Consider the following 27,737-nt stretch of genomic DNA (forward strand, 5'->3'; position numbering starts at 1 on the left):
ATTCATATAATGGGTCAAGAAAGAATGTAGGTGTATTCAAAGATTTGATGATAGAAGAGTGCAATAATCATCTGTTGAATAACATTTATTAAATTACATTAAATATATTTCAATGTAATGTGGATGAATATTTAAAAATATAAATAATATAAATGAGATAATGTATTTTATTAGAATATGCAAAATACTTAGAATGTGTTTTACTATTGAGTGGAGGAATGGGACCATAAATTCACTTAATTTAATTTGTTTTGGTAGATGAAAGATTAACGAAATAACACTAAAAAAAACTTTTCATGTATGTATTTTGTTTTTTTTGTTTTGTTTAACACAAGTCGAACGTTGCAATGGATGACACAATTTTACGTTGATTTTTTCTAAATGATTGATATAAATTTATGTCAAACTTTGTAAATTATCAACTTAAAATCATGTTGGATCCTTAAGAGAACTATCACAAAAAATATTGAGTTGTTCAAGTTCAAGGCCGTTAAAGCATAAGTTTGAAAGTCTTTCAGTTATGTATCCTTGAACCTATACAACTCAATCTCTTTTTAAATGGTCCAACCTCTATCCTAAATTTAACTTTATAAGTCACTAACTTTTTTTCAATTTGGTCAAAAATCATTCACATGATACGCAACACAAAAAACTAAAACTTGTTCTAAAAAAATTATTTCATCATAATTTTTTTATTGGTAAAAAGATGAATCAAGATGGAAACAAAATCTAATTTTGATAAACATTAAATACAAAAAAGGGACATTAATGTAAAATCATGGCTGAGTTCTCCAAAAGCAACCATGACCACAAATAAAGATGGAAACTTTGGTAAGCAAATCCCAACGACGAAACTCATTGGATTGAAGAACTCTCTGTGAGATGTCCATTACTGACAAAGACTTGGTAAAAAAGTACCCCAAACCACCACCATTTTTGTCACCAGAGATGAAACCTTAAATGCATTCGAACGTTAAATTTCCCTAAGTAGAAGCCTTCAAAACATGTTGCTAAACCTTAAATTTAAGCTAAACAACTTCCCTCGTATAATTCTTTTGCTTTTGAACCCTAAAATCAAGCTGAACAACGAGAAATTAGTCAAATGAATAATGAGAAATTCAAAACCATAATCCTAAATCAAAAATTCTTTTGCTAAACTTACCAAAACCTAAAACCAGAAAATCCCCTCGTAAAACGACGTCGACGAAGAGCTTCGCAAACAAATAGAAAAAGCGATTGAAGAACCACAGACGACAACCCATGCTTTTTGTCCATGACGACGACGATGACCTACATCTCAACAATTACACTATGCAAAGATGGTGGTGGGAAATGGTTTCTCATACAAAGGCAATAGAATGATTTGGGAAATAGCAAATGCAGGAAATGGTTTCTCGTGCAAAGACAACTATTCACTAATGTAATTAATTCGAATCGGGAAAATTTTAACACTGGATTTATTACAATATGACAGTTAAAACTAACATATTTTACAAATAAAATATGTCATTTTTCCACTATTAGTAAAATGGCAGTTGAAACCGCATTATATTACAAATAAAATATGGTGGTTCAAAAAGTGTTTTATTATGTTTTAAAAAGTGACGGTTTCAAATAATCATCATATTAAAATCGTCATAATATACACAATTTTTGTAGTGTCCAATATATACTTTTGTAGTGGGAATGAGGAAAGAACATGTAGATGTAAATATAAAAGGAATGTTAAGTTGATTATTTAAAAAAAGTCACTGCACATTTTTTTAATAAACTTTACACCAAATATGTGAGGTGAAATGAAATGCACATTTTGTGTTAGTGTAATTACTTGTTAAGACGAGGAAGAAATGAAAACATATTTTATTTATAATTGGCTAATGATTCTCATCTTATTCTAGATATGCAAATTGAAATAATGTTTAGACTATAGTGGAAGATAATGTTTCGAATTTTGTTAAAACATGTTTTTATGAGTGAACTTTGATCATACAAATTATAACATTTGTTTATTTATAAAGTCATGCATATTATAATCTCCATGGATCAAGATTTACTTGAATGTTAGCATACGTTGTAGTTGGGGGGAATGGTTTTTGAGTTAGGTACACACAATGCATCTTGTAATGGGGTTACTGTATGAGTGTCTACTGTACTTTCGCAGCCTTTTAATAATTAATTATTTTGCATTTAAAATAAATAAGAAAAAAAATACAAGTGTGTAATTCTTGCACATAAATAAGAACATAAATAATGCTGACTTAGGAAGAAAAATATTATACTAAGAAAAATTACACCTAACACTATAAGTTGTTGAGATTTGAAAAAATATTAGCATAAGAAAAAAAATAGAGTTGAAAACTTAATATTCACTTTAGCAATATATTTTATTTAAATTTTTTCAAGTGTGTATTATTATTTTCTTTGAGCCACTAATAAAAAATGTACTTAAAAGATAAACCTACTGGTATGAAGTGTTCAATTAAAATAAAACAAAAAATATTGATGAATTTTTTCATTATGGAAAAATCAACTTACAAAATAAATGTAATCGCTTTCGATTTAAAACTTAAAATTAGTATCTTTGTGGATCTTTTCTTCATTCAATTTTATCATAGACTTAGATTTACATTTCAATTTCTAATAAATAATCTGTCATGTTAATGATTGAATTTATTATTGGAATACAACGCTTACTATTTAGCCAGAAGCTATAGTTATTAGTTAAGGTGTAATTTTTTTTATTTAAGAGTGTAACGCAAGCCTAAACGTCACGATTCAATTGTGACTCGATCCACTTGACCTTCGTTACAGGATAATTGATGTCACATGCAACAATCTTCCCTTCAATAATTATCTTATTATAGAAATCTCACTCTTAAATTGTAACTTAGATTAGAACATGGAATGAATCTTGTTTGGTACCTAGCTCATGTCATATCTTCACAATCCTCTATAATATAATGAGTTATTTCCAATCACATAGTAATATCATTGGATTGGAACATACTCAGTAATGGATTACTCATACCCTTCAAAGCTCGGAAATATGCACTAATTAAAATCTATTTGACTAATTTGAAAATTGTGTACCATTAATTGCATGTTCAGTTGTTTATCTGGTTTTTGTGCACATTACCAAAACAATTAATATTTAAGGTTTCCTCCAATTTTTCCACTAAATTATAAAATACCCGTGGTCTATATAACGGTGATGATAGTATACTTGATAAATAATATAAAAAAAATAACAATGTATTTTTTATTTGATTGAGACTTAAACAAAATTACTTTTTTATGGTTACCTCACATGTTTGAAACATAATACACAACCTAGTATACTCTCTCTCTTCACCAACCTGTCTATTTGACTAAAACATTTTGAAGAGTGTGGTCCATTAACACGTGATGCAACTATGTTCGTGTGGCGAACATTTTATTTCCAGATTAAAATAATGTACAAACAATCCTCAGATGTTGATAGATATTGATCCAATGAGGCAAGTTTGCATACTGTAAACGATTTATGTTTTCGAAATTTCGTGCTGTGTACTGTGTTTCGATCGCTGTCACTTTTTTCTGTCTTGTCGTTGTCGTATGTTTTATGGCACCGAAAAGAAGAGACCCAGTGAAGCAAAATTGTGAACCTAATGTGGAAATGATAGAAACAAACTAAAATGAATTCGTGGCAATAGTAAAGGAGAGTGAGTGTGTTGAATTTGATGACTATGCGTCTGCGTGTGTATAATATAAGGTTGCATTACAGCTAAACTATACCTATTTTCATCAATTCATTTTCGTTCAAAGATCCGTAAATGTAGCAGCTAATTGGTATTTTACTCAATTGGTTCATTTTTTTTTTCTTCTTATGTTACGGTGCATTTGCCAAATCATAACATAACACATTTTCAGGGTATTTGAATAGGTAAATTGGTCATTTTGAAAGGAATAGGATAACAACAAGGGTGCAGAAAGCAAAAACTTAATATTGGGGTATTCCACTAGCTAGTCCAAATATGGAATTGGGCTGTTAAATTCTCTTTTCTTTTTGTATTTTCATTATTACTGAGTGTACTCTGTACTAGCAAAAAGAAAAAAAAAAGGTTAAATATGTTTTTGTCTCTTAACTTTCAGTGAATTTTGGAATTAGTCTATTTCAAAATTTTGGACCAATTTAGTCTTTCATCCTTTGAAATACGTGAATTTAGTCCTTTTAATCAAATTTGTTAGGTTTATTTGATGTTTCGTATACATTTCAGGATTGTATTTGAGTTGTTTATACTGTTTAACATATTTTTACTTTAATGTTAAGTCAAATACTATAATGAAACACTGAAATATTAAATAAACTTAACAAAATTTTATTAAAAGGACTAAATTTACATATTTCAAAAAATTGAGAACTAAATTAATCCAAAATTTTAAAATAGACTAATTTCAAAATTCACAAAGATAAAAACATGTTTAACCCAACAAAAATTAAAATATCATTCATTATTATATTACATGGCTGATGTTACTGTCAATGTCATCATCGTCATTGTGTCAGCATCTTCATTTTTTACTGAACCTGTAAACATGAAGAACAGAAGAAAGCAGAGAATGCTTAATGTGAAAGTTCTAATATATATTTAGAAAGTTGCTTCTGAAATTTTATTCTGAAAACGCCATTACAAAAGATATTATATATTTAAGAGATTTTTGATTAGATAATACAGAGAGGTAAACAAGTTATTTTAAAAATCATACAAAGTCAACCAGTAAGGACCAATCATATAGTGCCAAAATTGAGTTTGAAAGGGTGAAAATAACACGTTTGGTTGTTGCTTCTTAAATGAACATTTGACTACTTTAAATTGAACATTTTATATATTAAGTTTCATTTCAATTTTTTAAAACATTCCAAACTATCTAAAATCACAGTTTTTGTTTGTTATTATGAGATTAACAGTTAATTCGAATTAAGGGATACATTTACATTGTGTATCTCTTACAATTAATAATGAATATATATATATATATATATATATATATATATATATATAATTTTCACCAGAATGAGTGCTATATTTGTTATGAAAATTTTTATATCTCACATTCTGAGTAGAGATTGTGAAGGTTTATAAACAGATAATAAAGGTACAATTTTTTTCACATGTATAAGCTTATAATAGTCATGCTTTTAAAAAATATATAATCAATTACACTCTAGCATAATTTCAAATAACTTGTTTATTTCTGGGTGTTTTAACGATGATGTAATTAAAATCTATAATATGCCGTTTTATCCAATAAATAAATGGATTATTGTGAACGAAAGTGCGTGTTAGAAGAGATAATTTGCTACTGATTTTAATTCATCGATAAATAAAATAGAATATTCAAAGTTTCTTACATTATGAAAAGTTTTGAAGAATCTTCTAAAATCTTAGCAAAATATACACTCCAGAATTACATAAATTAACGAAAGCCTTGAAAGATAATTTTGAATTTAGAGAGTACCAACAAAATATAAAAAAATTATTTCGGAAACAAAAGAAATCAATTATTTGATTTTTTTTTTCATTTAAAAACTTAGAGTTCTGATGTCTTACCCAGCAAAGGAATGGTGATCTAAGGAGGAAAAATTGAAGACTTTCGAAAAATTAAAAAGCATTCAACAATATATCTTGTGTTAGTGTGAACACATAATTAAGATATTCCTCCCGTTGGTGTGAACACATAATTAAGAAAAAATAGTTTCAAAAGTCAGCAACACCCAAATCATTCTATTTATTATCAACTTCAATTAAATGATCTTATTCATATATACTTAATTAATAATTTAGTATAACCTTCCTCAATCAATTGTCTTGGCATTCATTACATAACCTTCTGTATATTTCAAATCCACCTCACCAAGCTTTCACTCACAACATCAAATTATCAAATACGTGTTCTATTATGAAGCATTTTTTTTTCGATTTAATTTACTAAGTGCACATATAAACTAATTTAAACTACTTTTTATATAAAAGGGTTAAATATGTTTTTGATCTCTTAATTTTTTTAGTGTAAATTAGAAATAGTCCCTCCTTGAAACTTTAGACTAATTTAGTCCCTCAATTTTGGAATTGTGTGTATTTAGTTCTTTTAACCAAATTCTTTTAAGTTTATTTAACATCTTAAACGCATTTCATAAAAGTATTTGAGTTGTTTACATCATTTAACTAATTCTGACTTTAATGTTTACCTAGAAACGCGTTTGAAATGTCAAATAAACTTAACAAAATTTGGTTAAAAAGACTAAATTCATCCATTTATTAAAGATGAGGGACTAAATTGATATAAAATTTTGAAGAGAGATTAATTCTAATTTTCACTAAAAATTAAGGGACACAAACATACTTAACCCTACATAAAAGTCCCATATATATATATATATTAGTAATATATAGTTTAGTTATCTTTTAAGTACATCCTTAAGTCACATGATTAGCGTACATAGTATCCAAATGTTCACCATTCTTAAAGAATAAAACTAGGAACACTGAATAAGGTTTTGACTTTTGAATAATATATAAAAAATAAGCATCTAGAAGCTGCATGAACATGCATGGTTGTGAGAAGAACTCACGTTACGTATAATGACATCATCAACTCGTGAAATGATGAGTTAAGCAATAACGCACCTTATTACACTGAAAAACAAATATTTACATTGTCATATGTGAAAGTCCCTTTTAGATTATAAATAAAAAATTAAAATAATTTTTAAATATGTAATGTATAATACAATTTTATTTATTTTTTTAACATTTTCCTGAAGCAGGTTCAATATTAAAAAAAGAAAAAACAAAACTTACCAAGTGAATTCATGAGGTAGATAACATTACGATGAGTGAGATATGAGAAATTCATCAGTGTATGAGCAAGTTTAAGAGTTGACTTTTAGGGTTGACTTGTTTGGTTTTATGATGCAATATGGCAAACGCGTTGAATCCACAAAAAGTGGATCGCACCAGCGTATATAGCAAGTTAATTAGTTGAAAACATTCTTATATATATGTGTGTTTAGTGCATTCATTTGTGGAACATTCACCTCTTCTAACTAACAAGAATCTTGCCAATAATCAAACAAAGAAGACGAATCAGAAGTTAAGCTGTTTCACTATAATCTTAGCAGAATATGACTGCGATGGTAAGCAATTTTCTTCCTTTAGTTTCAGTTTTTGATTTTTTCTTTTCCTCAAGAAAGTTTCATTCAAGTTCCAGAACATTTTTCTGTTTCCATGATTATATAAGATATAGTTCTAGATATATACATAAGGTTACTTATGAAGTGCTGAACCTATAAATTATGCAGCAAAAGATAGAAATTGAGGTACCACTCCACTGTGGTAGATGCAAGAAGAAGATTATGTCGATATGCACCACAGCAGATGGTATGCAGAATGTTTATCAGTTTTAAGATGGCTACTGATACATGCTACAGAATCTGATTAATTGCAGTGAAATTTTCCATTTTAACCATGCTTTTCTTTGTTCACAAGATTTGAGATGAAATGGTGCAGGTGTTTGTTCGGTTAGTTTTCAAAGGGAAGGGAAAGATAAAGTGGTGATTAAAGGGGAAGGAGTGGATGCAGCAGGAGTGACAGCATGTTTGAGGGAGAAGGTGAACAAGTATGCTAAGCTAATTAGTGTGGCTAAGGATACATGAACAACGTTGAAGAGAGTTCAATGTTTCAGCTACCAGCTTCACCATATTCTATCGTTCAATTAGTTTTGTTGTAAACTTAGAATCTGAATTTTGGATTGCCATGTAGTTATTATAGTTTGATGTATAAGTTTATCTCTGATTTCATGTGTTATAGAAACCAGAAAGTGATTTTATTTGCTGACACACTTTCCTAAATTTTCCTACAAAATTGTATCCATCATTATTTGTTCCATGTTGATTTGTTGAAATTTTATATGTAAGGGGCATGTTTTATTTTATTTGTATAAAGATGATGGTAATTTAATTTTAAAGTAAAATATTCAAGCATAAATTACCAAGTTATTATTTTTTTATTGAATTTAACAACTGCTTCCTTTATTTAATTTTTTTAATTTAACAAGTTATTTTCGATCAATCCATGTGTAAATTGTGTATCTTATAATGGAAATGCATAGTTTTTCATATAAAAAAAAAAAAAAACACCCGAAGCCATCCTACACCATAAGTTGTTACTAAACTCACTGGAATAAGTTAAAAAAATTTGAGTTACAATTTTATTTAATTGAAATAGGTTAGCAAAATTACAAAATTTGTTTAGTTACAAATAAGATTTTTCGAATGCTTTCCTTACCATATTTAAGGAAAGAGACAAATTATATTGACTCGATTTATTTACAATGAAATTACTAAACATGAAAATTAGCACATTTAATATCTTAAAAACAAAGAAATAATATTCTCTTCAAAAAAGAAATTAAATACCAGATACAGTCATACACATTAAGATATATATCATCTTTCTTACTTTTGAAGATTGTGTATACACATATATTAAAGCCATTTTTCATATGCTTCATATTTGAGATTAAGAAATGTCTTTGTTGTGCAAAAACTGTAAAAAGCTTTGAAAATGGGAAGCTTTGAAAAGCATAAAAGCCCTAAAAAGCCACCACACAGTAATAGGCATCCAAATATGGAAGATGTGTGTGGGGTAGAAAAGATGGCGAGGGGGTTAATCAAACTGACATCTTTATTACACCAAAGCCTTAAAGACTTTTGTTAGCATAGACGCCTCTAATTTGTCTTTGCAGGGTTTTGTTTCTCATTTTGTACACGCCTCTCAATTTTCCCATGTTATAGATTGTAGCAAAAATGGCACAAAAGCATGCCAGGTATAAAGAAAGGGGAAAAAAGAGATGAAGAACGAAACAAGCTTATTCTGTACTAGAACTTTCCTGATCAACTAAATATTCACTAGAAATGTCTTCCTGTGGTTTCTTTGCAAATGTATCTCCATCATATTCTGTATCATCAGCCTCCAAGTTTTCAGCGTTGTTCCATTTTCTCTTCATGATTTTGGGGACCATGCGAGTGACTTTAGTCTCCAACATCTCATCATTATTATTTTTTCTTTCAAACCGAACTGCGCTCACCTTTCTGGCATTTCCAGCTAGTATCTGCACCAAAGACAAAGAAGCTGCGTGTTTTCCATTCTAAAGAAAACGGGTTGGGGTATGCTAAGGAGAAGTTCCAGATTCAGTTTATTACTTCATATAGATTGCCAAAACAAAAAAGGTTAATTTGAAACCTTGTGAATGTGGCTCACGCAAGATAAAAAATTGCAAGGGTTATGCAAAATATAATTCCAATCCCATGACAAGTTAACAATGTACAAAGTACTCTTACATCGATTCTCTAACCATATGTTCAAAAACCAGAAATCAAAGCACAACTTGCAAACAAGCTTTTTGAGGAAAATGGCATTGACATCTTTAGTGTAGCTTGAGTAATAGTAGAGCAATCATATTTAAAAGACACATGCAAGTATATTATAGTCGTGTGATGCTAGCGTTATACTTGTTGCTATAACTTATGTGTTCACCATCCATTCTTTCCAACTCTGGACAGATATAAGCAAAAATTCAACAAGTGACAATTTTAGACGGCAAACGATTGATTACCTCAAGTTTGAAAGTTTGATTCTTTTCCTTCTGATCCTGCTGGTCAGCACTGGACTCATTGTTATCATCTTCATCTTCCCTTTCAAGAACTACTTTGATGCACTCACCTGTCCTTGGAATGTATCCAAATGCCTCACACACAAAGCCTGATACTGTCTCATATTGATGACCCTGAAATTGCATGAGTCACCTAAGTATCGAGAGGGCTGAAATTCTTCATCGGACTTAACAATATGAACAGTAAGAAAAACCAATTCCAAAATGAGATCATTGTCTCAAAAACTCTAAACCCAAGGATGCATAAAATGTTATTATAGTTAACAGCATAAGTTTCCCCAAAATATAGCATATTTGAGCATTTTCCCAATTTTGTCCATGACTTATGTCGAAATAACAAGCTGGCCTAAAAAATGCGTTGACGATGTGCCTACTTGAAATCCAATGCTGTGGGTGCCTATTTGAGATGCAAAGATAGGTCTACAATGCTACAATGATTCTGAGGAGTAAATTCATAAACAACTTGGTTATTGCTATACTAATAGGAAAACTACACAAGCTCCAGTCAGATAAGTAGGGTCATCAGAAGACAAATATCACAGTTGCATGTAGTCAAAGAAGTGTTAGACCTCTGGCATCTTGATGTTCAAATCTTCTGAGAGCTGATCAATAGATGTGTTTGCATCCACATCAAAAACACCCTCAGCTCGCATTACTATGTAACCAGTTTTTTTCTGTATCTCCTCCTGTAGTAATCACCAGGAAAGTAGTTGTTTTAATGAAAAATTAGTATGGAGTAAATGGTTATAGTCATCAACAATAAAATAATGAGGCACAAATAGCTAAATTCAAAGTGCATTATGGTCCTACTGCTGCTGCAGACAATAACTTGCACTTACATGCATTATTATCACTTTTACACAGCATCACTGACTCCCCCACTCATTTACCTCAATTTCATACTCACATATTTACATTATGTTTTGAAGAGTTTGTAATTGAATATGGAACATGGCTAAAAACAATTTTATTTTACTTTAAACTCTTTATCAACCAAGACTGCCTAATTATGAAATAACATTAGATCGTCAAATAAACACTGATCCATTTAAATAGTTTGACCACTTTCTTTCCTGCTGGAGCTTCCATTACTTTACGCTATAAATTCGGCTCACGTTGTGTTACTTTTAAAAACTTACACCTTTTTATGTGCTTTGAATTATATCAATCTGAAATCATGAAAATAGACAGCCTAAAACGCAAGCTGAACTTTCAGGAAAGCACCACTAGTAGCCAATTAAACAGACCAATTGTCAACACATATATTGTTGATACTTATGATATAAATATTATGCAATAAAGACAAATAAACATTCCATATAAACTGTTGAACAAAACGTACAGATTAAAAGGACTTTCTTTTGTTCTTTTGGGTTGATGTGTAAAGATAGTGGAATTCAACATATGCTTCACTTTCAGTAATTTAAAATTAATTTAAAAGAAACAAAGTAAAGAATAAGCAAAAGCATTTTACCTTTGAGTCATTTTCATCAAAGATTTCACCAACAATTTCCTCCACAACATCTTCTAGAGTTACAATCTGTTAGATGCCAATATCAATTAGACAACCAGATTTGCTAAACTGAAAACTGTAGTATAAGCAGATACATAGAATGGATTTCAGAAAACTTGGAGAGCGTAATTACAATCTGATAGACTGTGAAGAAATAAACCTTTCTTTTGATTTATCCATCAACAAAAGCAATTTATGTTTACACCTAGTTGTAAATCAGTCATTGCTAAATGCAACAGCCACGTGGAAGGATGAACCATAAAATCATTTAAAAAATGAACTCAAAGGACCAAAGGAACACAGCCATTAGACATTCAAACTTAATTGTTCCCATAAATAGGAAAGATGAAGGCAACTGCATGATGCGAATAGTGGTAAATAAGGGCATTTGGTAAGTCAGAATTGCCTTGTAACCAGAACAACTTTCGGTTTGTTACAATGATTTTAGATCAGTAAAGTGAGAAAAAATAATTTAAATTATGTACAATACACAATGTATAGTACAAAATAGACAGAATAAAAATAACATTTCTACAGGACTATTTATAAAGTTTTTTGTCACAGTTATTGTGATGGGAATGATCTCAATGTCGGTTCCATTAGCTTTTATTTGAAGTTCAAGCACAAAAAGACGTTGGTATATAATTGGAAAAGTTTTTGAAATAAATAAAACGAATGGGGATAGCATGAATTACTTATATCTTTAATATCATTCTTTTTGGGTCAGTAATTGTAATCAGCAGTGTATGTATTAACAGTGAGGCATAAATTTATAGATTTATATTCATATTTATGTCAAACAAAGATGAGTTGGTTGCATTCTGTATGGTGTGCACATACCCCCACAGTTCCACCATACTCATTAAGAACAACCGCCATGTGAACCTTCCTGATTCTGAACTCTCTAAGAAGATTCCAAACAGACATTGAATCTGAAAAATCAGTAATAATATTTTTTTCAACATTCTGCACCAAGTCAAATAAATATAGATGTGTTCCTATCCCAGAAAATTCAATCAGTTTAACAATTGAATTTCAATATAAAGAGAAAAATTGTGAATCGTGATCATTAAATTTAGTAGTCAAGATGTAGTAAGCTAATGTTTATTCTAGCACAACAGAAATGAATATTACATCACAAAATACTAGCACAACAAACATAAAAATTGTTGAAGATTCCCCTTCTGCACTCCAATTGGTATGTTTGTACTATAAGTTTATAACAGGGTATAAGAGATATGGCAAATTTATTATCAATGAAAAAAAGGATATCTTAATGAAACAAAGATAACATAGTATGTTTAAATTTTAAAATAGATTCTAAAAATGCACTGAAAGATATGGAGTAACACAATCAACACAGCAAAGATAACAAAGTAAAGAGTAAATAAGAAACTTGTTTCAATGCAACAGCAGTTTAGATGAACAAATTGCTAAACGCAGAAAAAAGTATGAAAATGGATTTAATAAGGAGAGTATTGCTGATTCCAAATATAGTCACAAGGTAAAATAGATAATGCTTTATATGACTGCTTACATAGCGAGAATATGAGCAACCGGTAAACTCAAGATGAGAAAGAATTACCAGGTACAAAATAAGCAGGCTTGTGAGCCATATCTCCAACTGTAGTACTTTCCAGCAACTCCCCCTTCAAAATCAAACAGATTATAATTCTGCAGACTATAAGACTGGGGGATATAATTAATAAATAAAGCACTTGTAAATCAATAAAATAGGGAGTAAAAGCTCCCAACCTTTTGAACATAATCCAGCAGATCCATTGCATACGCTATACCCATTATATTATCAACGCGTTGCTCAAAAACAGGTACCCTAGCAAACATGTCATGATCCAGTCAGCACATTGGAAGTTACATAATTATAAATTTGAAACCAGAAAACCTTTAAAATACCTTGAGTACTGATGTGTGACCCACAAGTGATGAAAGTCTACCAGGCTTGAACTTGCATCAATTGCAACAACATCAACAAGAGGGGTCATAACCTCTCTGACATGTGTATCTTTTATCTCTAGAACATTTTCAATCATATCCTGCAACATATTACACACATATTTAAGATGCTTAACAGATAACAGACAAATAGAAATGGATTAGAATATTGATAATAATCAATGAAGATTAGGCTTTTGTAAGTGTTCTAAAGAAAAATGATGATAAAGTAGCAAATATTATAATTAGAAAAAATGGAGGGGCACACTTCTAAATGGAAAATTGAAAATTTATTTATGCTTTTCAGATGAAATTTCAGTTTCCATTTCTTAAATATATAATGTACTTCAAAACAAACAAATTATTGTAAACAAACCATATTTATGAAATTCTATTGTCAATAAATGGGAGCAAAGGCTAAACGTTTGAAGAAAAATATATTATGATACTGTTATAATATTAAACCCAATATTTATTACCTGTTCTTCCTCCTCTATTGCCCCACTTAATTCTGCACCTCTTAGCATCAATTTTAGCTCATCTTCTGTCACATATGGCTCACTGGTAAAGTAAGCAATGACTTTAGCATTGAGGTTAAACAAAACAATAACAATATGTCCCACAATCATTGCTTCAACAAACAGCTGTCACTGTCCATATGATGTACATACAAATTTGGAAAACCAAGGATTCTTTCAAACCAGAGTTAAAAAATACATAAAAGAAAAAAAAAAAAAACAGTTACTGCCTTGTGCCAGATGATTCAACCAAATTAGAAACCAAAAAACAATTACATTGAGGAAAACACTCAACCTTAGGAAATGAACATTTATCAAGGAATATGGATAAAAATAAAAAAGAAAAAAGAAAAAAAAAATCATCCTTGAGATGAAGGAACTAAGATTTAGCATCAGATAAAGGTTAGATTACAGTTAGATTTCACAAAGCATTCATATAGAATCAAAAGAAACAGATACAATTCAATAAAAGAAGATTAATCTTAGGCTATTTTTTCAGCAGACCTTCTTCCTTTTAGGCCAAGCAATTTCAGCATCCCCATTGAAAGATAAGTAACAATTCTTCCTACAGGATACAACACCAGGGAAAGCCATGCCACTGGCCTGACCTAGAGGCATTAGGACCAATATCAATGTTCGTTACAAAAAGAAGCTGAAGCAGAAATATCATGAAAACATGAATTACGTGTGAAAAAAAACCACAAATGATTAATGATCAGCCTCATTTATGCTATCATATTTTATAAACTATTAAAAGAATGAGCATGAAATTTACAACTTACCACAAAACGAGCCACCTCTGTGGCATTATGAACAGCTATGCTTTTTGGAGTGATTTCAGTGAGAAGCAAAATGGCAACCTTGTTTGATTACAGAGAGAAAAGAAAAATCAGATATGCGAAAAAAATGTACATGAATACAAATATACAAACGTGCACACACCATATGAATTGTTCTGTGATAAAACTGATAGAATAGACCTGATTGAAAAGATAATTTATACTACTATAGTAAATTCAATAACAAAATGAAAAAAGAAAAAATCAAAACAATAAGATAAGGTATATCCTATATCCTACATCCTATAATGTTGTCTAAAAACTTCTGATATTTAACAGCTTTTTAAATGTATAAATTAAAAAGATAGATAATGTCACTCCACTTTTCTATCTTACTCAAAAGTTAGCTTAGGCACCTTTTTCACAAATTGGTGATAAAGCTAGCAAGCTTTACATGTCAAATTCTTGTTCCCACCACATCAATTCAGGTGTTTGCAAGATTAATGGGGCAGCATGTTGATATACTGAAAGATTTAATGTTCCAAATGAATAATAATAAAGTGGCCCAGTGAATATGAATTTCTTATAATAAAAACAATGAATAAGCCATTTAAGCATGTTTTTTGATGTCCTGGAAATAGTAGATTTCTTTTAACATTTGAGCAATAAAATCAAAACATACAGTCATCACTCCTGTTGCAGCACTGACACCAGCTTCACCAAACATAGCAGTTGCTGCTTCAGTGACCAGTGCAGTTGCCCCGATATTGACCACCCTGCATACAACAAAAGCATGAGATACATTCTATACTCTGGGTGAAAAACAAATGAAATTTTCAATAATAAGATCAATGAAAAGAGAATACGTTGTGCCAATAAGTATTGTTGTAAGGAACCGAGTAACATCACTTCGGAGTAGTCTGAAAACGCCATTTTCGGACTCCTTTTCAGCCAACTCACGAACCTTCGACATTGTCATCAACGGATATTAGGATTTATAGGTCAAATTTAATCAACTCAAATAATCATAGGGAAATAACAAATCTGATGTGCAAAATATGCAAGCATATTAAAGGACCCCAAAATCATTAGTGAAAGGAAAAGGAAATATAGAATTTTATTCTTAAATCAGTAACATTTACTTTTCTTTGGTCATCTTGGCAATATAGTTATTTAGTAGGTCTAACTGAACAATGCAATAAGGGATAAACTAACGAGTTCTTCTTTCCTAGGCATAGGTTTCATATAACACAAAAAGAATCATTCAGAAAAGGAGGATAAATTATTCAAGATACCTTCCAAGGCCAAAGTGTGGTGATTGAAGTCTCTGCCATAGAGAAAAAGGCCGAAATGCCCAAAAGCAGTGCCAGCACTAAACCTTGCTCCTTGAATATGCGAAGAACTTGCAACACTTTAGGCCAAGTATTTCTAAGCAAAAGTATGCTCTGTCCAATAACGCCATATCCTGCATCCACAACACCTTCAACTGCGAAAACTCGTGGACATCCAAACACCAAAACCCCACAAACAGTTGCAGCTAGGATGATTCCCCTCTTCAACAATTCATGCATAAACTTCAAATTGGTTTCGGAAACAGCATTTCTCTCACTCAAACCCTCACTGCTACCATCTAAACACCTCAACCGAGTTCTACCTAGTAACTTGGCATCTGCTCCAAAACTTGAAACCTGCAGGGTTGAAAAAGTGGATGGACCGACACAACTGGAAACAAAGGGAAATGAATATCTACTGTTTCTACCCAAAAAGTTGATTGGTATGCTCTTTCGCCGATTTTCATGAGCAGTGTAAAACAATCTGGAACTGGGGTTGAAGCTTTGGTAACTCAGAACCCAAGATTCAAGTGCCATCAGTCATAACAGAGCAACAACATCCACCAATTCAAAATCAAGATTCCATGCAAAGAACTATAAAGAAACCCACTTGTGCTCTGGAAGTAATTGTATTTTGCTTATGAATTAAATGGGTACTGGTAAAAGAATTCGACGTGCGATGCAACACAGCAGGGAACAACAGCAAAAGAATAAACGAATATACGCGAAATGATTTATATTTTTGGGTTTCTTGAAATAAAAAGAAAATGGAAATGTGGAATGGAGAATGGGAGAAAATTTAGGGTTTGAAAGGGTGTAGTGAAAACTGGCAGAGGTGGCGCGTGCATTCGCAGACTTTGCTACTTGCTGGATCCAAGGTTCGCTGTAACAAGTGGGATTAAATTACAGCTATTTCATTTTTAAAGCACACTGTACATTGAAAGTGTAATAAGAAATATAAGACTAATTGTAATCTTTTTTTTTATCGATATATTATTATAATATAATATGAAAATTAAGTTGTTTATGGGTGGTTGGGAAGACGACAAGATGTTGTTTTTGTTTTTTCAATTCACATTTCATTTCAAAATTCTGAATATAATCAAATTTCTAGATTTGGAATATGGTTAAATGTGTATTTTTTTTAATTTTTACTAAATTTTGAAATTAGTCAATTTCAAAACTTTAAATTAATTTAAATTTTATTTTTTAAAATATGTAAATTTAATTATTTTAATCAAATTTTGTTAAATTTATTTGACATTTCAAACGGCATATTTCATTCTAATATTTGACTTAACATTAAAGCAAAAATATGTTAAACATTATAAATAACTCAAATACAAAACATTAAATAAATTTAACAAATTTTGATTAAAAATATTAAATTCACGGATTTCAAAAGATGAAATACTAAATTAATCCAAAATTTCGAAATAAATTAATTTCAAAATTCACTGAAAGTTAAGAGGCCAAAAATATATTTAACCCTTTAAAATATATAAAAACATTTAGAATGGTACTATTGTTAATTAAAAAAAGAAAATTTACACTTTATAGCAAAGGAAGGAAGAGAACGAATATATATATATATATATATATATATATATATATATATATATATATATATATATATATATATATATATATGAGATTGATGAATAATTTTTGTCTGGAGTGGCTGTTAATTATTTAAAAAGAAAATCTTATTTATATATTATTTTTCAATGTTTTACCGATTACTAAGAAACTACTCAAGTAGAAATAGTTTTTATAAGAGATAATAATTTCTTTTATTATTAAAAAGTTTGAGTTATAAATAGAAATTTAGTTAATAAATTTCATTTTATAAAAATTATTATTTTTCTAAAAAAGTAAAAAAATAAAATAAAAAAATTATTTACATTATTTATAAATTTTTAGTTCATCTACTTGCTTATTTAAACATAGAAGAATACGTTATAGAAATCTTTTTGTAGAGTGATATAGATCTATTATATTAAAATTTCAAATAATGTAAATTCATTTTTTATCATTCTTTTAAGTTGTATTCGCGTTTGTGGTGAACCTGGGGATTGTTGATGTTGAACATGTCATCTAAGGGCTTAATATGAAATTTTGTTCTGTTAGAAAGGTTAAAATGTGATTAAATATTTGATCTAAGTTTTTTATGGACAACATAGTTTCTGTAGCCAAATATTTATTTATTTAACAAAATCCGTAGAACTTCCGATGAATTAGAACCGTTAAGATAGATTAAAACCTATAAATCAATTCCACCTATCACGAGTTTGAGTTGAACTAAAATGTTTTATAAATTTTATTACGGACCAAAAACACATAACCAACTCTAACATATTTTTATCAGTAAAATTAAAATGAAAATTTTATATAAAATTAATACTGTAATGTGTTTATTTATTTTTATTTTGTATTCATCAACTAATAAATTTTTCAAAAAGTATAATGCAGTAACTCATTTTCGCAACGTTTAGCTATCGACCGTCAACTTTTAATCATTAATTAAACATAGCCAACAATATTGACTCATATAATTTTTGTAAAAGACTTTACCATCAATATTTTAAATTTTGAAACGAATTTATATAATAAGAATTTAAAGTATTTGAAACGACTTTATAAATTTATGAGATTTGAAAATACTCAACGATTTTATAGGAAAACGTTCAAAATTATAATATTTAATAAAAAAAATGACAAAATTTAGATGAAGAGAAGTCACTCAATTTTAGTTTGTTATTCTAAAAATATTTATCTACATATTTAAGTTATTCTTTTGTTAAAAATTATTTTCATGTATTAAAATTTCTCCTTTTTCTCGGCTTTCAATAATAAATTAAAATTATATATATTTCTATTTATAAATATAAAAATTATTCATTTAATTAGTCATTTATTTAAAATTTATTTTAATTTGTCTACTTTGATCGGTGCAGAAAATACTTTTTAGATTGATTAAAATAGGAAAGATAATTTTTTATGCGTCAAACTATACATGATATAACATATTGATATTATTACAAAAGTGTTATCTCCCCCGGTAATACTACACTTCTTGAATCTTTTTTTTTTTTTTTTTTTCATTTATGAAACTGCTAATAAAAATATACGGTAACGAAATAATTAACAAAACAAAACAAATATTGCATATTAGAAAACAATACATTTAATTATAGATGTTTTGATAGGCATGCAGTTAGTAAATAAATGAAAGATTATCATACAGGATAATTTAACTTTAAATTTTAAGTTTAAACATAAAGAAAAACACACACTCGGTAGACTTATAAACTTTGAAACACTCTTACAAATTTACCACAATTAAGACATGAGAAAAGAAAACAACATAACACATTTGCGTGTGAGCTGATCTGAGTCCTCCTCACACCGTTCATTTTGAGTATCTAACAAAGTTAACCCCCAAACATTCTCACAAGCCATTTTGGTTTTCCCATGAAAAACATAAAACTTCCAATCCCCACTCCAAATACTGTTCCACAACCATATCCTATAGCCACTGCTTTCCAACCAAATCCAAATTTCTCTTCTCTCTGCAAGCTTTGTGAATATGGATGATGCCGATCATGCTTCTGGTTGCATTTCATTGACAATGGATCTCCACATAAGCCCAAGTTTCCCTTATAGGAATCATTCGAAAAAGTATCAAACTGCTTTCCTTTGGGTATTTCTCCCTCAAGATGATTATAGGAAACATTCAGTACCTCAAGAAACTTCATATTCACCAATTCTGTAGGAATCCTACCGGTGAGCATATTTGAAGAGAGATCCAAAGATTCCAACATTGTCAAATTTCCCATGGATTGGGGAATAGGACCCCTGAGTCTGTTGTGGGAGAGGTTAAGTGCTGTGAGTGCTTGAAGCTCTCCAATTACTTTTGGAATCTCTCCTTCAAATTTGTTTCCTGATAAATCGATGCTCACAAAGTTTATTGGAATTTTTTTGAAGGGCATGCTAATACCTTTTGTTGTTACAGTCATAAGTGTATAAAATGGTTCAATAATACGTGGGATTTGAATGTATCCCTGTGGAATGCCAACCGCATCGTGTTGAACAACATTCTTCATGAATTCAAAACTTTGTATGTAGTGTTCTGGAATTGGGCCGCAGAAGTTGTTGGATGAGATATCCAAAACATTTAAACTAGGAAATCCATACTTGGTCTTGAATATGGAAATAGGACCGTGCAATTTATTATCCCGCAAAATCAATACATTGAAAAATGGTAGAGTTTGAAGCCAATGGGGAAATGTATCTTCCAGTTGATTGTTCCCAAGATTTAAAACCTCCAATTGCATGCAGTGGGACAATGATTCCGGCAAAGGACCTTCAAATCGGTTGTCATTGAGATTCAGATTCAAGAGATAATTGTTTGCAAAGGTATTTGGTAAAGTTCCATTAAGTCTGTTGCTTTCTAGACTCAAGTCGAAAAGTTTCGGTAAACTCACAAGGCATTGTGGAATGCTGCCTGTCAACTTGTTGTTGGACAACACGAGAAGCTCAAGGGAACTTGCATTACAAATTGACGAAGAGATAGCACCAGTGAGTAAATTGAAACTTAGATCAAGATATCTGAGTTGTTGGTTCCTAGAGAATTGGTCCACTCCTGTTGTCAAAAAGTTTCGGTCTAGTCTTACATCATATAAAGAATGAATTTCATGCAACCAGTTGGGCACTTTTCCCTTCAATTTGTTGTCGGACAAATAGAGAATTTCCAAAACTGGGGGTTTTCTTGATAATTTTGGAAATTCAGTCAAACCCATGGAAGACAAGTCCAAGTCCTGCAAGCGGGAGAAACTATAATTGACGTTTGATTCAAAGTTTAGTGATAATTGACTTAAATTTGAAAGGCCAAGAATTTTTAGATTTTGGAACTTGGAGAAGAGAGAAAAATTGAGAGAACCACTGAAGTTGTTCGATGAGAGACATAATTGAGTAAGGTTGACAAGGTTGAAAATTGATTCTGAAATATTGCCCTGCAGCTTGTTGCCATGCAGAATTAGACGCTGTAAGGAATATGACGAGATTGCAGGTATACGCCCCGTGAACTTATTATAAGATAGATCTAATTCTTCCAACGATGGCAAAGAGAAACACCAAGAAGGAATTGTACCATTTAGCAAGTTGTCATTCAAACTTAACAAGGTTAGATTTGAAAACCCAGTTATTTTGTTGGGCAGAGGTCCCTCTAATCTGTTACTCGATATATCCAAGTGAATGAGGTGTTGAAGATTTGAAATTGTTGATGGCAGCTCACCTTGGATATTGTTACCACTCAAATCCAATTCTTCAAATTTGTTTGACTGATGAAATACATTTGGTATTTGACCACTGAGATGATTATAACTGAGACGCAGACTATTTAGATGTGGAAGGGTTAAGAGAGAGGGTGGAATTGAACCGTTGATGTTGTTGACTGAGAGGTCCAATAAAGTAAGATGTGTGAGGTTAGAGAAAGAAGGAGGGATTGGCCCATAGAGTTCCCAATTAGATATTTCTAAGACATTGAGAGAAGCTGAACTACAACTCAGGTCCGGAAGTTGGCCATGAATGTTCAAATTATATGATAGATATAGGTGTTGCAGATTTGGCAGACAAAGAATGTCATCTGTCAACTTTTCCTTTATCCCAGTTGCTTTAAGTCTTAGAGTGATCAAAGAGGAAGACAGATTGAGTGACGTCATTGAAGTTGATGACAAATCATTATAATTCAAAACTAGCACCCTTAAATGGGTTGCATTTTGGAGCATCCTCTTCCATGTGCCTTCTTCCCACTTTAACTGAAACTCAAAATCATCAAGTTGAGAGAGATCAAGTGATTGTAATTTGGAAAGATGTGAGATTCGGGGAGGAATTTCACCTTCAAAGTTTGTGAAAGACAAGTTGAGGTGTGTAAGGCTCACAAGGTCACCTATGGTAGATGGAATTTGAGAGTTGGAGAAGTTGTTGAAAGCAAGGTTGAGTGATTGCATATGAGAAAGACTGAAAAGGGTACTGTTTGCAGTGATTTGACCTTGAAGCCCAGCGCATGGAAGGTCTAAGGCAATGACATGACCAGAAACGGGGTGACAGGTCACTCCAGACCAAGAGCAGCAATCTGTTCCATTTTCCCATGTTCCAATGGTTGGATAAACCTCATGGCAGTTATAAACATAATAATAATTATGCGTAATATTAATGGTTAAGGAGGCCTTGAAGTGAAGCAATGCAAGGTTGTCATGGGGGTGACACAAGGAATGGGAGAATGAAAAATGAAAGAGCAGCAACACAGGAAACAACCACCCCATCCCCATGGATGATTTCATTCTAACTTCTCTGCACTCTACACTGGTCACACAGACTTAGAATGAAGGGAAATACTTTGAGAGATAAGAAATTAAAAATGAATATTTATAGCCAAATTCAAAAGTTGAGACTATGGTCCACGTCACCCCGGTTCGCCACTGGGCACGTGAAAGGTGTGAGAAATTTAGAGTTTGTGTATCTTTAATTATTATGTCTGACCCATACTATGAAATTTCCACCCCATCCTTTACGTATACTGTTACTCGTATTGACTTGGAAGTCATTTGTAGGTCAAAGACGACACAGATATGCTCTGTTATTATTCATTAATGAAATTTAATTTAGGCTTTTTATTTCTGCAATTATTAAGTTAAACGATCATTTTTGTTTCTACTCGTCTAAAACGTCACCTCCTATTCTGTTTTTATCTTTTCTTAAAAAAATTATATTGGAACTAACAAATACAATAATTTCTTATCTTAATTATTCAGATTTTTTTATTTATCATTTTTACATATCACCAAATCCACATAAATTCATATAAATAAAAATATTGATACAAGTGAAAAAAGAAGTAAAAACATTCAGTAGAAATTTAGAAATAATAGTTAAACGAAAACAAAAATCTTTAAATTTTAATATATAGAAAGTAATAGAGAGGGAATGGTAAAGCTGTTCCCATGGAGTTGACGTGAAAGTAAATGTCCTTAAAAAATGGTCTTTTTCTTTTGATTTTTCATCTTAAAGCATATGTTTTGTATCTTTATCTCAGTGGGGTGCCCACAGGAGATGAGTTGTTTTTAATACCATTTAACGGCTAATATTAGTTTTTGATTAATTCTTGGTCATGTCCATTACAATCATCTTTATCTTCATTTGCATAATTCAAAGTGGAAAATCAATAAATGCCCCATTTATCTAAATACTGATATGCATGTTCATCACAATAATATGGCATGATTCAGAGTATTAGATTGATTAAGTTTTCATTTTTACAAAGTAATTGAATGAGCCTGATATAAGGTCCTCATCCTCTGGATAAGATCCTGATGTAGAAGGAGACAAATGTGAAAAGGGAAAGAAAAAGAAAAGAACAGAAAGAAAGCTATGTGTGGATGGAGGGGTGTGTTTTTTTGACTCTCTCTCATCTTTTCAGAAAAGAAGATCAATGATTGTGTTCTACAAATGCCAAAACTTAGGAGGTTAAAAAAGAAGACTTCTCTTCCATTCTGTTTAAGAAAAAAGGCCTTAAATTTTTTTAATATTAATATATCTTTATTAAATTAATTATAAAATTATGTTTAATAAGTCTAAAAAAAAAATTATTACTAATATAATTCTATTAAACTAGTTATAGGTTTATGTTTGAAAATAAATTTTTATTAAATTATTATTAGTTTCTGTTAATTTTTAGGATTAAATATATTTTTGTTCCCTCAAGTTTTAGTGAATTTTGGAATTAGTCTCTTTTTAAAACTTTATACCAATTTAGTCCTTCATCTTTAGAAATGCGTGAATTTAGTCTTCTTACCAAATTTTGTTAAGTTTGTTTGACATTTTAAACGCATTTTATGATAATATTTGAGTTAACATTGACGTGAGAATGTGTCAAATAAACAATTCAAATACTATCCTGAAATGTACTTGTCGCAACCGGCATCGCGACGGGAAGGCGAACCGAAAAAATAAAACGGGTTTAAAAGAGATTTGGAGTCGCCACCATAGTTATTCTGGAAAACTATGGAAAACCATAAAAATAAGAGAAGTCTGCGAAAAACCAGATTTTGGATCCGGGAGTCGGTTACACGTAGGGAAGGTGTTAGCACCCTACAGCGCCCGCCCAAGGGCGGTACCATTAATTAAGAATGCAAAGTTGATGTGATTTTCAAAATGTTAATTTTCCCCAAAAATAATAAGGCAAAAATGCTAAAAAGAAACAAAAATATTTTTTTTAATTTCTTGGGCCCGACAAGGATTGACCTTGGTCCTACGTATTCTCATTAAAAATGAGAAATCAGGGTTACGTAGTTCTTTAGAGAAACGATTTGGAAAACAATTGAGAAAATGATTTGATTTTTTGGAGGTGAACCTGACAAGGACTGGCCTTGCTCCTACGTATCTCACGGTGGAGAATCAAGGATCACGTAGTTCTTAAAAAGACTTTTGTTTGAAAATGTTGATGTTTTTATATTTTGAAAATTTTATATTTTTTTGTATTTTTTGAATTACTTGAAAATACGTGTCACACGACGCGGGCGGTCGGACAGACACTAAAAGGGAAAGCAAACTATTTTTGGTATTTTTGAAAATGAGTGTCACGCGGTGCGAGCGACCGGACAGACACAATAAAGTGGAAGAGAATATTTTTTCACTTTTTTTGGATTTTTTCTATTTTTTGTAATTTTTTTGTAATTTTTAATAATTTTTAAATATTTGTTTTTGTTTAGAAATAATAAAAAATATAAAAACGAAAATCAATAATAATAATGAAAAAGTAAATAAATAAATTTAAAAAAACAAATTAATTAAGAAGGATGAAAGTGGAAAACAAAACATGGGGTACATGAGTAATTAGTGAGAGGTACATGAAGTGAGTGAGGTGTCTTTATTAAAAGTGGTGGTGCAGCTAGTAAAGTATAAAACAAATCCAAAATAGGAGTACAAAGTGTGTGAAGGGGTGCAGGATTAGTAATTGTGGAGGTGCGCGAGGAAATAAACAAACTCAACAAAAATAAGAGATAGGGGTGCGGGTAATAAATAAAGGGGTGTGCTAAAGAAACACAAAATGGAGGTGCAGGAATTAAAAATGGGGGTGCACGAAAAAAAAGAGAGGAGGGTGTGGTTAAAGTAAAAGAGGGGTGTATGTGGTAAATCCTAATAGATCCAAAACCAGGAGGGGTGAAGCTGAAAAAAGGGGGGGTGCACGGAGAGTGTTCAGCCCCAATTTCCATCCTAACTAACCCTAATTAAAAAAAAAGCTTCTTCTCTCCACTGTGCGGCAGCCCCTTCCCCTCGACACCACCGCGACTCCGACCTCTGGGACCACGCCTGCACCGCCTGAGTCACCGGCGACGATGCTGACCACCGTCGCGAGCCCCGCCGGCGACGACGTCGCTATTCGGTTCACGTACCCCTGCACCAACGTCCGCAACGCCCACAACGTCTTCCCCAGCGCGTTCCGCAACGCTCACGGCCGTCGCCGGCGTCCACGCTACCGACCACTCGCCACCCATCCTCTTCCGCACGAGAGGAAGGTGCGCGCGGACTCTGCAGCTCGTCACTGCCGTGCCGACCACCGTGTCTGGGTTTGCAACCATCACGCGACCCCACTCCTTCGTTCGCGAGACCGCAAGCGACCACTCCCGTTCAGAGTTTCGAATCGCCGGCGGCGAGGGTTTCCCTTCTCTTGTTTTTTTTTTTTCTGATTTGTATTGGGTTGTTATGGTGAATTTGAGTGTGTGACAGTGATGATGATGAATGAATGTGATTCTGGTTTGTTTCTGGTATTCTGCGTTTTGGTTCTGGTTTGGTTTGGCAGCCTCCTGCTGGGGGAAGGTGATGATGAGTATGAACGGAAGTGTTGCGAGGAGGTGGTGATAACTGTTGGTGACCGTGTGGGATAGGTTTTGGTTTTCTCTGATTTTGCAGGTGAAGGATGAAGATGAAGGTTGAATATGAAGAAGGAAAAGGATAATGCAGCTGAAACTGATGGTTGACGATGATGGGAACTAATGGTTGGGATTTGGTTGATCACGGTGAAGTGAAGGATGAAACTGGTTTGGGGTCATGCGTGTACAAGCGGAGACGGAGGAGAATAGAGTGGTGTGAGGACATAATCGAGGGGATAATGGAGGATTCAAACAGTAGTAATGTAGCAATGCATACAACATATTCAATAGAGTGAGCCAAATAAATGACAAGCCAAAGCCCAGTATATACGATTACATTATGTTCATTCTCAAGCACAATGTAACTGCATCAGATTCACATCAAATATTCAAACATTCAAGTAGCACTTACCTGTTAGTTCGTGGCTTCACGTCTCAACTGATCCTTTTTCCCCTTGGCTCGCTTGCTTCTCCTCCTTTTTCGTCTCCCAAGTGCTATCCTCCCCTCCTCTTTTTTCTTTTTCCGTTTTTGTGTGGAGTTGCCTTTTAGCCATGGCTGCTATGCTCAGACTGCCTCCCCTGGTTGCTGCCACCATGACACACCAATCTCCAACCTTTCTTCCTCTGCTGTCCAAAAACCCCCCCAACAACTCTGGCCATATTTTGCATGGCAGAGTCAAGTCAAATGACTCTCATCATTATTTTTCTATTTTTATTATTCATTTTTATTTTTATTTTTATTTTTTTTTATTTTTATTTTTATATATTTTATATTTTTTTTTAAGAGCAGAAAAACAAAATGGTGTGAAAATAAAAATAAAAATGGAAATTGAAATTAAAAAGGATAAAATAAAATAAGATAAAGTGAAGTAAAATAAAATAACATAAAATAAAATAAAACAAGATAAAATAAATAAAATAGATAAATAAAAAGCAAGACAAAATTAAAATTAAAATTAAAAATAAAAACAAATATATAAATAAAAGAAAAGGAGTATATATGTACATTCAAATTAATGTTGATTTTTTTGTGATGTGTTTTTTTTTAAATAATTTCTTAGTTAATTGTTTTTATTAACCGGACAAAATTGAGTGTTGACAGTACTTGAAACGTCTGATAAATTTAACAAAATTTGGTTAAAAGACTAAATTGGTCAAAAGTTCTGAGGATGAACTAATTCTAAATTTCAGTAAAACTGGATAACTAAAAACATATTTGTACAGTATGACCAAGGACCATCGGTCAGGCGGATCCTCTTTTATGAAGACAACCGACAGGACGCACGACCCATCGGTCGGGCGGCCACACCAAAACCTGTATCAATAATCAGGTTTAAAACGCAATTGGGCCATGATTAAGAAACCCTAATCACAGGCCCAAACCAAAAACTATAAATAGAAGCCCAAGGTAAGTTGTTAAGGACCTTCAACTCGCATTTTATTACAGCATTTACTGCTATCTACTGATCGGTCTTAAACTGACTTAAGCATCGGAGCCTTTTAGACAGGTACCCCGATCGCCCGACCAAGCGAACGGGAGGAGAGCCGAGCTACGGAGCGAAATGCAGGACCTAGATGTTAACTGTGGGCAAATCCGAGAAGATCTTGACTGGACGACCGAGCAACAAGAGAAAGAACTGTATAAGCTCGCTAAGGAGGACGTCAGACAAGAGGAGAAAAAATGTAATTTGAGTGTTGATTGTAGGTGCTTGGTCCCTACACCCGAAACAATATTTATTCCTAATTTTTATTGGTATTAAAAGTGATAATTGATGAGTTAAAACTCTTTTTAGCCAAAAAGAAATAAATTATTAGTTATCTTTATTCTCTTGTAATAATCTAGATTCTATTTTTCTTCTTTTATCTGCATGTAATTAATCTCTCCTTACTTTTTCATTTTCTTCTAAGAGTTCTCTTTCACGATTTTGAATCTCATTTTGTCCATGTAAACCAATTTTTTCATTCTCATATGTGATCAGTATATTTTTTCTTTCTAT

General features: G+C 31.7%; 3 protein-coding genes across 4 annotated transcripts; 1 reads left to right on the forward strand and 2 right to left on the reverse strand.

The window, feature by feature from the left end:
- Positions 1-7,052: 7,052 nt before the first annotated feature.
- Positions 7,053-7,984, forward strand: LOC114193653 (heavy metal-associated isoprenylated plant protein 47-like). Its single transcript, XM_028083537.2, has 3 exons — positions 7,053-7,177; positions 7,343-7,421; positions 7,551-7,984. Exons 1-3 carry the CDS (start codon positions 7,166-7,168, stop codon positions 7,694-7,696), a joined length of 237 nt encoding a protein of 78 aa, XP_027939338.1. The 5' UTR covers positions 7,053-7,165; the 3' UTR covers positions 7,697-7,984.
- A 724-nt stretch (positions 7,985-8,708) lies between these two features.
- LOC114193640 (DUF21 domain-containing protein At1g55930, chloroplastic-like) lies at positions 8,709-16,704 on the reverse strand. The gene is made up of 14 exons (XM_028083516.2): positions 15,773-16,704; positions 15,344-15,441; positions 15,160-15,253; positions 14,481-14,558; positions 14,203-14,306; positions 13,660-13,741; positions 13,142-13,281; positions 12,983-13,061; positions 12,813-12,876; positions 12,068-12,159; positions 11,189-11,254; positions 10,284-10,400; positions 9,658-9,828; positions 8,709-9,153 (listed from the first exon to the last, which is right to left on the reverse strand). The coding sequence occupies exons 1-14, from the start codon at positions 16,343-16,345 to the stop codon at positions 8,911-8,913; spliced, it is 2,001 nt and encodes a 666-aa protein (XP_027939317.2). The 5' UTR covers positions 16,346-16,704; the 3' UTR covers positions 8,709-8,910.
- Positions 16,705-19,087: 2,383 nt separating this feature from the next.
- LOC114193634 (receptor-like protein 7) lies at positions 19,088-26,438 on the reverse strand. 2 transcript variants are annotated; one of them, XM_085665517.1, is made up of 2 exons: positions 26,153-26,438; positions 19,088-20,628 (listed from the first exon to the last, which is right to left on the reverse strand). In XM_085665517.1, exon 2 carries the CDS (start codon positions 20,608-20,610, stop codon positions 19,243-19,245), a length of 1,368 nt encoding a protein of 455 aa, XP_085521643.1. In that variant the 5' UTR covers positions 20,611-20,628; positions 26,153-26,438; the 3' UTR covers positions 19,088-19,242. The 2 variants fall into 2 exon arrangements, with proteins under 2 accessions (XP_085521643.1, XP_027939311.2); XM_028083510.2 differs by lacking the exon at positions 26,153-26,438 and having other exon boundaries at positions 19,088-22,388.
- Positions 26,439-27,737: the final 1,299 nt, after the last annotated feature.

This window comes from Vigna unguiculata, chromosome 8 (genome assembly GCF_037176805.1).
Source record: "Vigna unguiculata cultivar grain cowpea cultivar isolate G323 ecotype 2 chromosome 8, ASM3717680v1, whole genome shotgun sequence".
Classification (NCBI taxonomy): domain Eukaryota; kingdom Viridiplantae; phylum Streptophyta; class Magnoliopsida; order Fabales; family Fabaceae; genus Vigna; species Vigna unguiculata.

Coding starts and splice junctions, on each gene's coding strand:
- LOC114193653 (XM_028083537.2), top strand. Junction 7,422..7,550: donor GATATGCACCACAGCAGATG/GTATGCAGAATG, acceptor GAAATGGTGCAG/GTGTTTGTTCGGTTAGTTTT.
- LOC114193640 (XM_028083516.2), bottom strand. CDS start 16,345: ATGGCACTTGAATCTTGGGTTCTGAGTTACCAAAGCTTCAACCCCAGT. Junction 12,160..12,812: donor GCCTGCTTATTTTGTACCTG/GTAATTCTTTCT, acceptor CTGATTTTTCAG/ATTCAATGTCTGTTTGGAAT. Junction 9,829..10,283: donor TGAACATCAAGATGCCAGAG/GTCTAACACTTC, acceptor ATGCAATTTCAG/GGTCATCAATATGAGACAGT.
- LOC114193634 (XM_028083510.2), bottom strand. CDS start 22,152: ATGAAATCATCCATGGGGATGGGGTGGTTGTTTCCTGTGTTGCTGCTC.